This window comes from Aphelocoma coerulescens, chromosome 11 (assembly GCF_041296385.1).
Source record: "Aphelocoma coerulescens isolate FSJ_1873_10779 chromosome 11, UR_Acoe_1.0, whole genome shotgun sequence".
Lineage (NCBI taxonomy): Eukaryota > Metazoa > Chordata > Aves > Passeriformes > Corvidae > Aphelocoma > Aphelocoma coerulescens.
In genome coordinates this window covers 9146583-9161580 of record NC_091025.1, presented here as the reverse complement: position 1 = coordinate 9161580, position 14998 = coordinate 9146583, and the positions used below count along the sequence as shown (strand labels likewise).

General features: G+C 39.5%; 2 protein-coding genes across 8 annotated transcripts in view; one reads left to right on the top strand and one right to left on the bottom strand.

Moving 5' to 3' along the window:
- Positions 1-39: 39 nt before the first annotated feature.
- SLC7A6OS (solute carrier family 7 member 6 opposite strand) lies at positions 40-5491 on the top strand. 2 transcript variants are annotated; one of them, XM_069027177.1, is made up of 5 exons: positions 40-207; positions 986-1360; positions 3155-3352; positions 4222-4345; positions 4805-5491. In XM_069027177.1, exons 1-5 carry the CDS (start codon positions 64-66, stop codon positions 4924-4926), a joined length of 963 nt encoding a protein of 320 aa, XP_068883278.1. In that variant the 5' UTR covers positions 40-63; the 3' UTR covers positions 4927-5491. The 2 variants fall into 2 exon arrangements, with proteins under 2 accessions (XP_068883278.1, XP_068883277.1); XM_069027176.1 differs by having other exon boundaries at positions 3152-3352.
- An 874-nt stretch (positions 5492-6365) lies between these two features.
- SLC7A6 (solute carrier family 7 member 6) overlaps positions 6366-14998 on the bottom strand; it is a 33291-nt gene continuing 24658 nt past the window's right edge. For 5 of the 6 annotated variants that reach the window (XM_069027172.1, XM_069027171.1, XM_069027170.1 and 2 more), the window contains exons 6-10: positions 11184-11287; positions 10073-10169; positions 9266-9415; positions 8376-8559; positions 6366-7206 (exon numbers count right to left, since the gene is read on the bottom strand). In XM_069027172.1, coding sequence (XP_068883273.1) covers positions 7112-7206; positions 8376-8559; positions 9266-9415; positions 10073-10169; positions 11184-11287 — 630 coding nt within the window. In that variant the 3' untranslated portion in view covers positions 6366-7111. The remainder of the gene's footprint in view (positions 7207-8375; positions 8560-9265; positions 9416-10072; positions 10170-11183; positions 11288-14998) is intronic. The other variant, XM_069027175.1, reaches the window with a different exon arrangement.

The following is a 14998-nucleotide window of genomic DNA, read 5'->3' as shown; positions in this document are numbered from 1 at the left end:
CGAGCGCGACCCGCCCCGGCCCGGCGTGCCTGTGCGGGCGCTCCCGCCCCTTCCGCGGGCGCCATGGCGGGCGCGGCCGTGCTGCGCGTGCGGCGGAAGCGCGGCGGCCCCGAGCCGGCCGAGGCGCTGCTCCTCGCCTGCAAGCGGCGCCGGGCCGAGCCCGTGGAGACCAACCTCTTCAAGCTGGTGGCGACCGTGTCCTCCAAGGTACCGGGGCCGGCGCAGGCCGGGTCGGGCGGTGTGGGCCGGCCGGTGCTCCTGGAAGGGTTTGGAAAGCAGCGGCTCTCTCTGGGTGTTCCTTGCGGCCGTTCCAGGCTCCCCTGTGGATGTGGTGGTCTGGAGAGAAGCCCAGCCCCGAGCAGCGCCGGCCTGTCCCGGTAGCCGAGGGCACGGCGGCTCCTCCTGCGCTGTGACAGCCGCGGACAGCGCAGGACTGGAGCTACGGGCCGCAGCACACGGGGACCACCGTGACAAGCTGTGCTCAGCACTCGCTTTTCTGTAGTTAGAGACTGTTCTTCATTTGGAAACTACAGAACCGTCAATAAGTGTAGCTTGAATTTCTGCTGTGTGAGATGCTGAAGCTCAGCCCTGCAAGGATAACAACTACCATCTGCCTGCCATCTAGCCTTTTATATTGAATAAGACTGGTCTGTCTTGAAAATGATCTTCTTAGGACACTATAAAGGATATTATGCCCTAAATTTAGGTCCATTGCGGTTTTCCGAGGGCCTGTGTTTTTGTTTGGAGGGTTGTTTAAAAATCAAATTGAAATAGTCTAAGGACTTTTGTTCTGTATCTTCTGCTTTCTTCCCCTCATAACAAGAGAATATTACAATTGTTGTGTTGCTTTAAGTAATAGTAGAAGTTACTTGAATGTTGTTAGGTTTATTGGTACTGCAGCTCTTAATCCCTTCTAGGAAGAAGTATTACTTGCTACCTTGATGGTGTCATTATATTCCTCCTCCTTTTGGTTCTTTTTTCCCAGAACGAACCAGTTCAGAAGTATGTTAAAGATGCCATCACACGAGACAAGGCAGCTCAAAGCCTGCGCCCCTCTTTGGGAAGCACTCAGCGGATCCTTCAGGAACTCCGTTCTGCCAAGCAGGTGAAAAGGAAGGAGAACCGGTACCGTGTGATATCCAGCCATCGGCCTGACTGCACCGAAACAGCTGCACCTGCCACCCACAGCGAGGCTGCGCTCGATGGGGACAGGTCAGCCTCTGCAGCACAGGAAGATGCTTCACCAGAGGAGAGTGGTGCTGTCCATAAGAGTTCAGACTGCTGTGGGAAATTCCAGCTGTTTGATATTGTACAAGAAGAGGAGACGGGAGACTCCAGTGTAACGGCTGCAAACCCACAGGTCAGCTATGAACTTAGCGTGCTTCAAGTACTTTGGTATCACTGTTGAGTGGTACACGTGGGCAGACTGCTGTGGGAGTTTGCTTGCACTGTAAGTATTCCACTATTTAACAGGAGCCTTAACTAGACTGCAAGTTGGAATGTTTCATGAGGATCCTAAGTGCATTAATGTTGAGACAGACAGTGTGTGGAGCTGCTGTTTATGGAAGGGCTTGTACCACCCTCTTTTTTATTTTGTCCTGGTCTGATGTATAAGTTCTCTGTTCATGTGTCAGGTGGATCTCGGAGGTTTTTTTATTAATTTCTCTACCTAGAAAAGGAAAAATCTAATTCAGTGCCTTTTCATCTACCCAGATGTGTAGGAACAGCACTTGTAGGCAAGATTCCCTCAAGGAAAAAACGCTCCTTTCTCATAGCTCCAATATACAGTTTTATTGTATATTTTGTTTTAGCAGAACTCCAGGTATTTGATAGACTGATTAAGCCCCTACATGCTGTTTTCATTGGTACTAGGAGTTCAGTATGTTTTCAGTTGGAGGAGTATCTGCTCAATGTCTAGCATGGTTGTAAGCATACAGAAGTTGTGCCTTCTCTGTAAGGTCACCTTGTATACAGAGTGTTGTTAAGATTTTGTATTACAGACTCACAGCTACATGGGAAAGAAGGTGAGAGGGCTGTCTGTGCTTTGGTAATTCCTTCACTGTATATAAGTACATGTGGATGCTTTCTTTATGCAGCCCATCACAGCTCTGAGGAAAACTTCAATGCTTAAAGAGACTGGGTGAGGGCAAGCCCAGCCAGCTGTCAATCCTTCAGCATTTCCTACAGGTTATTTCAGGGCTTTGACATCAAAGTTTAGTATGAACACTAACTTTCTATTAAGCAAGTAGTTCAGACAGGCATTTGAGTTTTGTTAGGTAACTGTTATCCATTCCTCTGCTAATTAGAAAAAACAAAACTGAGGTAGTATCAGAATTTTCCTCTGACATTTTTTTAGAACTAGCAGTAGGTGTTGAAAGCAAAGAAGTGAGCTTTCTTCTTCATTCTCTTAAGTATTTAGAAGAAAATGAACAGCAGGTCTGCAGCTGCTCCTCAGAACTAACCAGTTCAGGAGATACCACTGGATTGGAAGATACTCTTAAAAGCTCTAGGAGGGAAAAATTGGTGCAAAAAACTGCCTGTGTAGACCTTCAAGTGCAGATCACTGAAACAAATACATTGCAAGTAATTCATTAGGGAGGAGAAAACATGAAGAAATTTCTTCTGTGTTAATGTCGAACAAAGGAAATAAAAACTGTATCTGTAGGGCCTACCAGCCTTTTTCTGTTCACCTGTCACATTTCCATCATTTCTCCTACACACTTTGTGTACTGTCACCTGCTTGCATATTATCCACACTACTGCCTGCACATGTTTCTGCAGTGCTGCAGGTGTAATGCTCTGCACAGCACAGGCCGTCTTAAAACCTGTATTTTCAGTCAGTGTGTCAGCAGAAATGGCAGTTCTATGGAGCTGTCATATCCCCTTCAATAATTTTTAATGGCCCGGTCACAGAAGTTTTCTCTTAGTATCTGAATCATGTACTAGGGAAACATGCACGGTACTACAATAATGGGAAATTTTTGGTGTCTTTCTGTTCTAGGTTGCCAATGTTCTAAAAGCATTCCAATAGGAAAGTGTTTCAGTCTCAGATTTCAGTGGCATCCTTGGCTAGCTACAAAGAGAACTGTTGGCTGTAAATAAGACTTTGCATGACTTTAGTGGAAATATGCATTTTTAAATTTTTTCTCAGCAGAAGACTGATCCAGATGCAATTCTTTGCAATGCAGTAGAGATGATCCGAGAGCGTTTAAATGTTTCTGAAGATGGTAAAAAAGAACACGGTGCCAAAGAAGATGAGTATGTTTATGACATCTACTATAAGGAAACATCAGCCCCTGATTGGATTGAAAATATCCTTTCTGTACAGCCCTATAGAGAAGAATATGAATGGGTAAGGGTGTGGAAAAAATGATCTTTCTCGAATAGAAAGGTCACAAATAAAAGATGCTTAAAGTCCTGCTATTAAAAGTTGCCATGCCAAGAAAGGTCCTTTAAGATAGATACTACATGTATGCTCAGTGATTTCTGTGTTCGGCCTTCTGTAACTGCCAGTCCCGTGTTCCTGCAGGTTACTCTTGATCCAAGAAAATCGTATGACAAAGTGAAAGAGATGGTGCTCATGTAAAGAGAAGAATCTCTCTTCTTTCAAACTGCCAGTTAAATTTTGGCACACAGATGTAAACTTGAGTAATTCATGTCTGGCTTGTGATTAGGAGGCAGCCATTAAAATGTCATTGTAAATATGACTTAATTAAAAGAAGAGCAAGGGGGGACACAATTTTTTCAGTATTTGAGGACTTGACTTTAATCTTCATATGAGATAGTTTTTTATAATAAATTGTTCTTCAGTGGAGTTGGGAAGTTCAATGTAAGCTTTAGTCTTTTGTTGTATAGATCCTTTGATCAACAGACTTGTATACTCGGAACCTGAAGCTACTTTCTCTCTTCCTTGATCTATTACACTACTGCGGAAGTGAGTAGGATTAAGTTAGACATTGCCATTTGAATGCTGGAGTGGAACATGTAGATCTGTGACTTAACTGATTTTTCACTTAAAGCAGATTTGAAGTGTTATGTGAAGGCAGTGACAGCTCAAATTCTCCTGCAGTGTGCCTTGTGTCAATGCAGAATTCCTTCTGCCTGACATCAGAAAGTATCTCCTGGCTCTCTGATCTGTATAGTGTTGCACAGGTAGATGAAAACCCTTAACATTCACTATAAATACAGACACTCAGCATTATGTTTTGTGTTGACATGCAGGTAAATGATGATCCTGGTCCAGAGGAAGTATATGAAGATGAAGATGATGAAAATGATGAAAATAACTGGCGTAATGATTATCCTGAAGAAGATGAGTTCTTACCTGAGGAAGATGGAGAAAAAGGTACACCTGTCATAAATGCTGTTTGCTTTCTTGCTGTGCATGTATACATCCCCTCTTTTAAAAGCAACCCCTAAAAAAGCAACTCTTAAAAAAGCACTGCTGGGATAGCATTCTGCTCTTACCATGGTGAAATCTGCGTAGAGTATTATCTTTCTTGCAACTAAAAGAGGTATGAGAGTTTTTGAAAAGACAAAATTGAGAAGCCAAATTAAGGCTGCTGCAGTTGCAAAAGTTTGCTTGCTTAGAGAAGGAATCCATGTCTTGGGTCCACATGCTCATGAAACACTGCCTCTGGCTTCTTAAGCCCTAAACCCAGAGTACTTCAAGCACAATTCAAACCTCAGCTCATACAGAAGTTGTTCAGACTTAGTTTCTCAAGAAGCTTAAACTCATCTGATTAACTTAATTATTTAAGTAAAAAGAAGGGATAATCTAGAAGTGTTTATGCTTTCCCTATAGACTCTGAAGAGAGCTTCAGTGATGAGGACCAATGTTACAGGAGAAGAACATGGGACAAATACCGACAGGAGGTTTTGCAGGAATTCGGATACGATGAGATTGAAGATTTAGGTTCTGACTAATAGCCTGTTTTGGGAGATGAAATGCATACTGGAGGTGAATGTCTGCTGCTGTAGGAGAATGTACTATCTGAGCAGCCAACTTCAGCTGGTGGATATTAAACAGATGGTGTGAGTATGGCCACTTGACAACACAAATTTTGTTCCAAGCACAAGATACTCTATGCTTTAAAAAGAATTTTCTGTCCATTGCATGTATTAAGGTTCTGAAGGGACCTTTTATTTATTTGTGTTTTCCCAAAGCTGCATGCCCAAGAGTTTGTACCTGTAGCAAATGTACCTCCACATCTATGGAGGTGCTGTTGGCAGCAGCCCTTCTCGTCATGACTAATGTGTCAGGTTGCACAAGAAGATCGACCTCTCTGCCCTGATGGCAAGTGGAAGTCCTGGAAAAAGGCATCCTATCCTACTGCTTTCTACTTCATTTGTTCCTAAGTGTCAAGTGACTTTCTTCACAAGCATTTGAGCATATGAAATGCCTTGACCTGTCCATTACTCTCCCCAGTAGTTTTACTGTTGGAGTAGAACAATGTGCATTTAAATTGTAAATAAAAATTTTTTTGACCAAGTTTTCTTTACTCATTTAAAGATCACAGGAGTTGGTACAGCTGAACCCAGGTCGCCATTTTAACTTGCATTTGTACATCTTTAAAACACTTCCATTGTATCTGTTTGGACACACGAAGTATTTCAGCACTTGAGTCTGTAAAAAATAGCTAATAGGATTAGCTCTTAGCTGGTCGATGTCATTCATGAGCTGTAGGCTGCAGCAGTGACTTAGGCCAATTAGTTTTCACTGTTAATGGCAAAGTAGTGGAGGCAAGGTATTTTTGTTTGCTTCAGAGAAAGGTTAACACGGCAGTGCAAAAATCCAAGTATCCCCACTATTATTCAAGTCACTGATGCCACTGTGGTGCACCCTTTGAAGTGTGTATTGCTTCAGACATAATCTTGTAATTACAAGATTTAGTTCAACTTAAACACACAAAACCACACATGTGGCCAAACTCAGGTCAACTGAGACAGACATTCTGAACTAAGGTAGAAGTCTCAGGTATGTTTTTGAAGTACATCTCACTTTGCCAGACAAACAGGCTGGCTTCTTGTTGCCTTTTGCTGCACCAAAATTCAGTATTAAAACTATCCTGATTTTTAGGCTTAGAGCTTTGGAATTACAAAGACTACGAATTAGCATGTGTGTGCTGCAATAGTACTTTTTACTTTTGTTTTTATTTCTAGTTTTTCTCCCTGCTACTTAGCTTTCAAGACGTAGCATCTGCCACAGAAATTCTACTATAGATGAAAAAGAAAGTTAAGTGTTTCTGTGAGGTTTTAGACAGTCACTTTCTAGTGAACAGCACTGAAGTTTATAAAGGGAATTTTCTGACTGCTGAGGTAACTCAGCTACTGTGTGTTCACTGAAACAGTTCAGAAACAAATGCTTACAGGCTTCAAACTGAACATTTTAATTTCGGAATTTTCATAAAACCTAACAGAAATTGACAAAGCACTAATGAGTTAACAAAAAATCAACAACCATTAATCAAATCTTTAGTGCCAAGGTGCTTTGCTGATTAGCTCCTTGCCACAGTCAGATACATTTCCATGTAGCATACAGAATAAAAAACTTTAAGGGAGAAAGGTTAGTTCAGTCTTTAAATAATGGAGCAGAACTTAATTTTCAGTAGGGGCAGAAAAACTAATGAAGTCATTTGTTGTGACCAGTTGTCTTCTGGGATAAGAACTGAGATAGCAAATCATTTCATGCAAACATCCATCAGAATTAAGCTGGAAATGACTTGGTCTTTGGAGTCAAAGTGGGTTTTAGTCTAACTTAATAATGGATTACTTTACCACTTGGTTCGGCAGAAATCTAATTTGATCCATTAGCTCTTATCATTTTCATAACAATTCTGAAGAAGAAACACTATTTACACACAGCTTGTGTGTGTAGGTGATGAGTAGGTAATCATTATCCAATGAAAACCTGCCCTGAAAACATGCCACAGTTTAGGAGGATGACACATGGGCATGATCTGTGTTGAAATCCATCTGCAAGTAAGAACATTTTCAGCATTTCTGGAAGACCACCAAAAACAGTTTTCCTGTGTCATCCAGTTCCAGCTCTTCCCTTTGATTTTTGTAATTGCTTTATCCTCCCTCCTGCTTCTTGTAATGGCTTTAAACTTTAGTTGGATTTGATTTCTAACTTCTTTTCTTCATTTGTGTCCATCTCTGTTAAAACACAGTAGCAGAGCAGCTGCATGTTTCGTGTAACTGCACCTGCACAGAAATTGGAGATAAATTAGAACAACAGCCACCTATCTCAACTCTAATTACAAAACACATCTGACTAATGAAAGCTCTCAGGAATGCTGTCTCACTTCTCTTTAGGGAAACAAACAATAAAATAACTGTCTCCCACTCATTATTTTTAACAGATAGTATCTTAAACTGTTCTGTTGATATCCTAGGGTGTTTTGCTTCTTAGGCACCCTGCCAATAACTGAAGTAAAATCTTTTTTTCTCTGTAATTAAGAGTGTAAAATTGGTGGAATAAAAAAGGTAAAACTAATAGCACACAGGGAAAGCTACAAGTTTACTGAATATTTACATATATGCTACTGCTGCAGCAGCACATCCTGCTTGCAGGGTAAATTATGCTATAAACCTTCCTTACCACATCCCTGATCACGGTTGTCTCACATAATTAACAATAACAAGAAAGCACTGATGGAGAAAAATGTGTAATTTAACTGCTGTAATTCAACAGAAGGTGAAATTCCATCCTTTACTGACATAAAATCTATCCATCTTCAAGTAATTGATTCAGTAAAGCTGGACAGTTTGTGCTAACAAGAATGTTCAGACATTTTACAGTCATCAACCTTGGTTAAAAATAAAGACTTTTTTTCTGATGTTCTGGCTGTTGCTCAACAGTGTTTGCACAGTATCAAAGCTTCTTTTCTTTCCTCTTACTCTGCTCTTCCTGCAGCCAGCAGGATGGGAAAGGGCAGGAAGTTTGTCAGGAAGACGGCCAGAACAGCCCACCCAAACTATGCAAAGGGCTGTTTCATGCTATCTGATATCATGCTCAGCAATCGGAACGGGTTGAGCAAGAAGTGTTTGCCCGTGGGAGTCTCTTCCAGTACAGCTGTTGCTTGGAGACTGGCTGCACACTGGACTGCTTGTGGGATGGGTCAGTGATTGATTGCTCTTAACAGCAGCAGGGTTCTTTCCCTTTTCATTTACTGAACTGTCTTTGACTTGACCAGCAGGTCTTTCCACCTTTGCTCTTCCTGTTCTGTCCCTCATGCTGCTGGGGGTGCTGGTGAGCCAGCGGCTACATGGGTGGGGTCAGCCCACCACAACCCTATCCATCAACAGACCAAGAGTCAGCAATTTACTTTTCCTCTTTCCTAACAATGTCTCCAGCTAACAAAGAAACTTACCTATAAGCTTGTTTATAAATTGAGGTCTCCTTGATGCAGGTAAATAGACTCCCAAGAAAAAGAATGGAATTCCAGATAAAGCAATGGCAATTCCAATCAGTGAATTTACAAAGTCACTATAGAGTGGCACTACCACCAGAAATACTGTGCACATACAGAATATTATTGGGAATGCCAGGCTCAGCTGCAGACAGAAAAAACAGAACACAACGTTAAGGAAATATTCATTGTCTAGAGTTACAAACATGATACAGATTTTTCTCTCTGAAGCCCACTTTGTGAAATTATCTGCTCTTCCTCTCATATATTTGGCTATTTAGGACCACAAGGAAATCGCAGAATTATTCTTAACAGACCTGTTGCTAAAAATTGCAGAAGTAATCAAGTATGGTAACTGCTGTGCTGAAACAAAGTGCATAGGGGCATGAAGTGTTTTTAGACAAAACCAGTAACACTTGGGAAACAAGAATTACTGACTTTTTTGAGTACAGTATCAACTTAAAGTATGAGAAGGTTATTAGAGGATCAGATACCATCAGAGCTAAATATGGTCCACAGAGTTACTTAACTTGAGCATTCCCAATCAGAGATTTCTGCTGCTAGATAAAAGGCTAACTAGTATGTTAGGCTATTGAAACATTCCCCAGTGAGCAGACAGGAGGGATACTGATTGAACTAGCATATAATAATAGAGTATACTGATACAACAACCTCTTATTCTTACCTAGCAGAGAAGCTAACTTTCATGGTACAACTTCAAAATGGAAACCATGCTTTATGTTCTGATCAATTTGTAACCTTTAGACTTAACATGTATGGTCCAGATTTTAGACAGTACTTTTAGATTAAATGGAGGCAGGGATTTTAAACAATTGTGTAATAAGTATTACCTTAAGAGGTCGGGGCCGATCTGGTTCTTTCCAACGTAGATATAACTGCCCAGCAATAGACAGACCAACAAAAAACCAGTAACTGAAGCTGAAGTAATTAATAAGCTGGAAGACATCTTCCACAGCCAGGTAGATAAGGGTCATAAAACACTATCAGGAAAAAACAGGATTAAGAATCTAAACCCAAAAGTTTGAAACTTACTCTTTATGCTTTTTTTTGCCTTTAACACCTTATACTCCTTGGTTATGCCTCAAAAAATCACTCTCTCAGCAATCACCTTGATGACAGTATATTTTAAGTTGTCTCTTGTGAATTTTTTAAAGTTTTTCTTTAAATAATTCATATTCTTGTTCTGAAAAGATTGTCTTAATTCATTGACTGGATCATAATAAATTACATTCTGCTTTGGGGGACTGGGTTTCTCAGAGCTGCATTTAAATGCAATAAGGATCTGAGAGAAGCCCTTTGGGTTCTAGAATTATTTATTCTTGAGCAGCAGAAATCTTTTATACACAATATGTCAATTATTAGTTGCAGTTTCAGTTGGCTGAAAATGCAATCCATGGTAATCCATGGTATACAGAACACATTTCTTATGGCATGGTCTTCTGCTTAAATTGATGTTCTCATTTCAGCATGAAATAGAATACGTACATAGATTACTTATTTTATACTTTTCTCATGTTATTTTTTATACATATATATTTGTGTACATTTTTCTAGCCCTGTCTTGAAGCTCCATTTTGAGGGAAGCTGTGCTGTTTGTCCCATCTAATCAGTTGAAAAGAAAAGCAATAACAACTTGCATTGAAGAGCAGTGCTGGCACAGGTGTGAACCTCTCTATGTGGATCATAGACAACAGATCAGGAAGGTGACCTTCCCGAGATCCTACAAAAAATAGCCTGAAAAAAAGCAGTAAGAAAACACATGTTGAGACCACAGGCAAGAGAGAATATATTACAAAAAATCAAAGAATAACACGAGTCAAAATAAATATGTACACCACTGAATTTCCACCCTTAAAACTGGAACCTGGATTCAACCCTTCTTATAAAAATGTACTGTACAACAACCACTGAAAGATATATAAGCTTTTAGAAACATGCTGTTAACAACAATTTTTTAAAAATCATATTGCAGGTAAAATAGACAACATCTAAGTAACTGAAACAAATTTCTATTGTTTCACAAAATTCTAAAAGCTAGCACTGAAAACATTCCAGCTTAGGGAAGAATAGTTTTCAATGCCAAGCAGAAGAGACTGTCAGGGCCCTAAAATTACATCACTCAACCAACATGCTCAAAAAACAAACACACATAATTTTATTACCAACTGTTCTATGTTGAGTGCTTCACCAAATGATCATATTTCTTCTCAATACAGAGGCATTGCAAATTCATTCAATGGACAGGAATAATCTTAAAACGCCTGAATAAAGCTATTTAAAACTTTTCCTAGTTATATCCACAGTCAGTGCTCAAAGAAAAGGTTCTACACTGTATCCTGAGCTTTCTGATTGCAGCTTCATAGCAGTAGCAAGTTTTTTAGGGTTTTTCAAAGTACAAAGTTTTAAAATACTGATTCTTAAAAGGTCAGTAAATACATTTGAAAACAAAAGCTTGCTAGAATTATTCTATCAAGTAAAATGGAAGATAATGCAAATAATCAGCACACAGACAAAATTAATTTTATCTTTAATTATGCTCTGCATACACTCAGGAATGTTTTGGGGAAACAAAGCAGTGTTAAGAGTGTATGTACACACAATACAAACAGGTTTATTTAGATCTGTTGTTTATTGTGGTTATTCATTATAGGTTCAGTTAAAAAACTATTTTTGCCACTCTTATAATAGATCAGCATAACAGTAACATGTAAAAAGACTTATGAACATTTGTCAAACTGAAAGAGATACCTTGATGATGCTAGAATTGAAGCATTAAGTCCACCAAAACAAGAAAAGGCTACGGCAATGGGAATTGTCCAGCTGAAGATACCAAATACCTGGTCTGCAAATGTCTGATGAAAGGGAAAAGAAAAGGAAACATGAAAATATCTGCAAAAAAAGAATATGTAAAACAGTGACATCAGAGCTTTGGAATACATTTGTATGGAAAAACAGTAATATAGTAAGGACAGTCCATAATGCAGTGCAAAGAATCACACAGCCTTCTTATTTATTTATGGATTCTAAATAAGCACAAACTTCTTTAGCCAAGCATCTGAAGTCATATTTTCTGCTCACAAAAATAATGCTCACAAAGAAAACCAAAATGTTTTGAGAATTTCCTTACCAATCCTATACCAATTCTAATATATTTTATTATCTAACTGACCTACAGAACTTAAGTGAACATTCTTTGGATTACTAAAAATATTACCTAACCAGAGAACTGCCATATTGCAGTGGATAACCACAGCCAACATCACACTACTGTTTAGAGATACTATTCTAGGAATCTATTTTATTTTCCTTCTTTTGCAGTTTCCTAAGCAACATCATCTTCTCCTTTAGCTCCACCGGCCTCTGGGCTCTACTCTCACAACCTGGCAAATGACAAAGCAAGTGATCTTATCACTTGCTCAATGGTTAATGTTGCTAGACAATACTGCAAGCAACTGTGGGGACTGTCCATGGTAGAGCTCTGAAACCAAGAAGTCATAAGCATCACAGTTTCACAGCAAGTGGTAAGAGCCACTGACTGCCAGCAGTCTTAGATCTAAAACAAAAATGGGTAATAATTTGCAATATACTGTCCTGGTCTATTCTGTTCAGCCTCCTGGATGTTGAAAAAAAGGGTGGGAGACTTAGAATATCAGACAACACATTCGAAAAATGAAGAAATTTAATTCATGCAGACTGATAGGTATTCTATTACTGTCTCTGTCCGGCTCTGTGGGCTCACACATGTGCATGCACAAACGCACGGCTAGCTTCAGTATAAGGTTGGTGACAAAAGAGATGGGAAGGGTCTTTACGTGGCACTCCACAGGAGCAGGTTATTGCTTCCACACTGTGAAAGGCTCCAGAGGCAAAAGCGGAACAATGCCGAGGTTTTATCGGGGCGGGGAAAAGGCGGGACTAGGGAACAGAAACCAACGGGGACGAGAGGCAGAAGCTAACAGCTAACCGGAGAAGCCAAACTGGGCTACATTACCATAATAGAACAAGCATCCTATGAGAAACTTTTCCCTCATCACGATCGTCAGTCTCTAACACCAGAGACTGTCTTACCAAGAGCTCTCTGTGTCCCTTGTGCCACAGGCTAATCGGCCACCACAGTATTCTATCTCCCATCTTGGTCTGAGCACTGCACTATCTGGACGTCAGCTTTAGTGTGAAGTTAGGCAGAAATCCCCTCGTGCTGTGTTCACAGGATGTGGGTGGAGGAAGCCTTCCTACCCATCCCAATCTTACCTACAGGAAACTGAATCACTTCCACGATTTCTTTTACAGAAGCAAACAAACAGTCATAGTAGCAAAAGAATCGTGTCTACATTAGAAAGCATGAAGTCACTACTATGGAAACAGAAAGGTACATACTCATGTATAAGTAGTATTCAAACAAACACCAAAGATTTGAATATTTTACACCTTAGCAAGTAGCAGTAATCTAATCCTTTTCACGAACCTTTCTCTAAATAGCTTTCTTATCTCTCTCTTGTTTTAACAATTTCAAGATCCTCAGACATAAAAAGCATATATAGTAGTTCAGCTTTCTGCAGGTTTGTCTACTATAAAAATTTTCTTCAGATTTTAGTATTTTAGTATTTTTAAACACATTGCCCTTGGCCTCCCCTGTGGATACAAAAATGCTGTTAGCAAGGAATTTTCCTGCTTCTTCTAAACCGTTGGATATTTTCTCTCTCATGGAAGATAATAGCAGAGGTTCTGTAAACTAAGAACACCTGCAACCTTGTAGAACTATGTTTATGGTACAGTAGAAGAATATTTTGACAATGGATGTTTTAGGATTTTAACCAATCACCCCCAAGGCGTGGCTAATCCTTTGTCCAACTAGACTATGAAGAAAAAGTCTATGAAAGAGTTTGTAAAATAATTAAATAAATCAATCTTGCTGTACAATTCCTGCCTGCTGGATCCTCTCCTCCTCCCCTACACCTGCGGGACACGGTAACATCGACAGTGGAAATACTACCCATCAAAGCACTAGTCTTCATCATTACACTTAAGAGCTAAGGAGCTCAATCAAAGATGATTAACATTCAGAACTGGACTTTTATCTGTCCATATGAAGTTATCTCAATTTAAGTGGTCAAATTTTGATTTAATTACTCTAGGAACCTTTCAGATTATCAATAGCAGTGCATTATGATCTGTTTTCCTAATGCTCTCGCAGGTCAAAAAAGCCTAAAAGACTTAATATAGTTGGTTTGGGGTTTTTTTTGTTATATGAGGGATGGATTTTCATGAGACAAAGCCCTGTATATAATGTCAATCTTTAAACCACAAGATGCTGAGAAAACCAAAGCTTGGCCAGATATTGTTTCCTCTTCTTTGTCTGCATTGAAAAAGTGCTTTGTCCAGCACATTATCCAGGTTACAGCTCAGAATCCAACTCTGCTTCGTACCATCATTAATACTAACTAGCAGAATGTATTCCATCCTTTTGTGTAATTTAGTTGAGCCTCAAAGGCAGACAGGGTTTCCTGCTGCTGAAGGACAATGCAAAACCAAATAATCACTTCAATGGAACTTTGCCTAAAGGCACAAAGTCAATGCATCAGCTGTGTCACTCTGGCTCTCGGAAAGGCACCTCTCTTCCTGAGCTCTTTTAGTTTATCCATCTTAGCATGGCTTCCTTCGAAATCGAACATTCAACACAGGGGTGGAAAAATTCACACAGATTCCTGCAGATATTATAAAAAATAACATGAGAAAAGTATAAAAGAGCTATTCCATAGACATATTCTATTTCATGCTGAAATCAGAACATCAGTTTAGCAGAAGACCATGCCATAAGAAATGTGTTCTGTATACCACGATTACCATGGATTGCATTTTCAGCCAACTGAAACTGCAACAAATCATTTACATTATTGTATATAAAAGATTTCTGCTGCTCAAGAATAAATAATTCCTAGAACCAAAAGTGCTTCTCTCAGATCCTTATTGCATCCAAATGCAGCTTCAAAGAGAAACCCAGTCTCCTGAAGCAGAATGTAATTTATTATGATCCAGTCAATGAATTAAGACAACTCTTCCAGAACGAGGACAAGATGAAAATTCTAATAAGCAATTGTTGTAATATTTTAAAGGAATATTTGAACCTGAATTGCTGATTTCTGAAGCCAAACAGCAAAGGAAATTACTAGACACAAAACTCCTGGAGGATTTTTTGTTTTTATATATTAAGTTAAGATACAGAACAAGATGTTAGAGAACTAAGATGTTAAGTAAAATTGCTTAAAGGATAAGTATTTAGATAAATAATATTAACATCTGAAGCTAAAGAAGAGACAGAAAACCTATGAATGTAATCTTATGCTGAAGGATGCAAATTAGCTAACATGTCATTTGGAGACATCCCCCCCCCCCCCCAAATATGTTCTTTGCGTGCATTTTCCATTTCCTTTTGAAAAATTTGGTAATGGGCCAGTGTGAATGACAGGTGCAGGACTAACTCAAAGCTATATCCATCCTGTAATCTATATCCAATTTTCCTAAGATATGCTAATGTTGTTTCACACATCTTGGAAAACAGCAAT

What these genes read in the sequence shown, in the direction of transcription:
- SLC7A6OS (XM_069027176.1), top strand. Translation starts at nt 64, where the DNA reads ATGGCGGGCGCGGCCGTGCTGCGCGTGCGGCGGAAGCGCGGCGGCCCC. An exon ending in TGGCGACCGTGTCCTCCAAG is followed by an intron (nt 208 to 985) that starts GTACCGGGGCCG and finishes CTTTTTTCCCAG; the next exon opens with AACGAACCAGTTCAGAAGTA. An exon ending in TAACGGCTGCAAACCCACAG is followed by an intron (nt 1,361 to 3,151) that starts GTCAGCTATGAA and finishes ATTTTTTCTCAG; the next exon opens with CAGAAGACTGATCCAGATGC.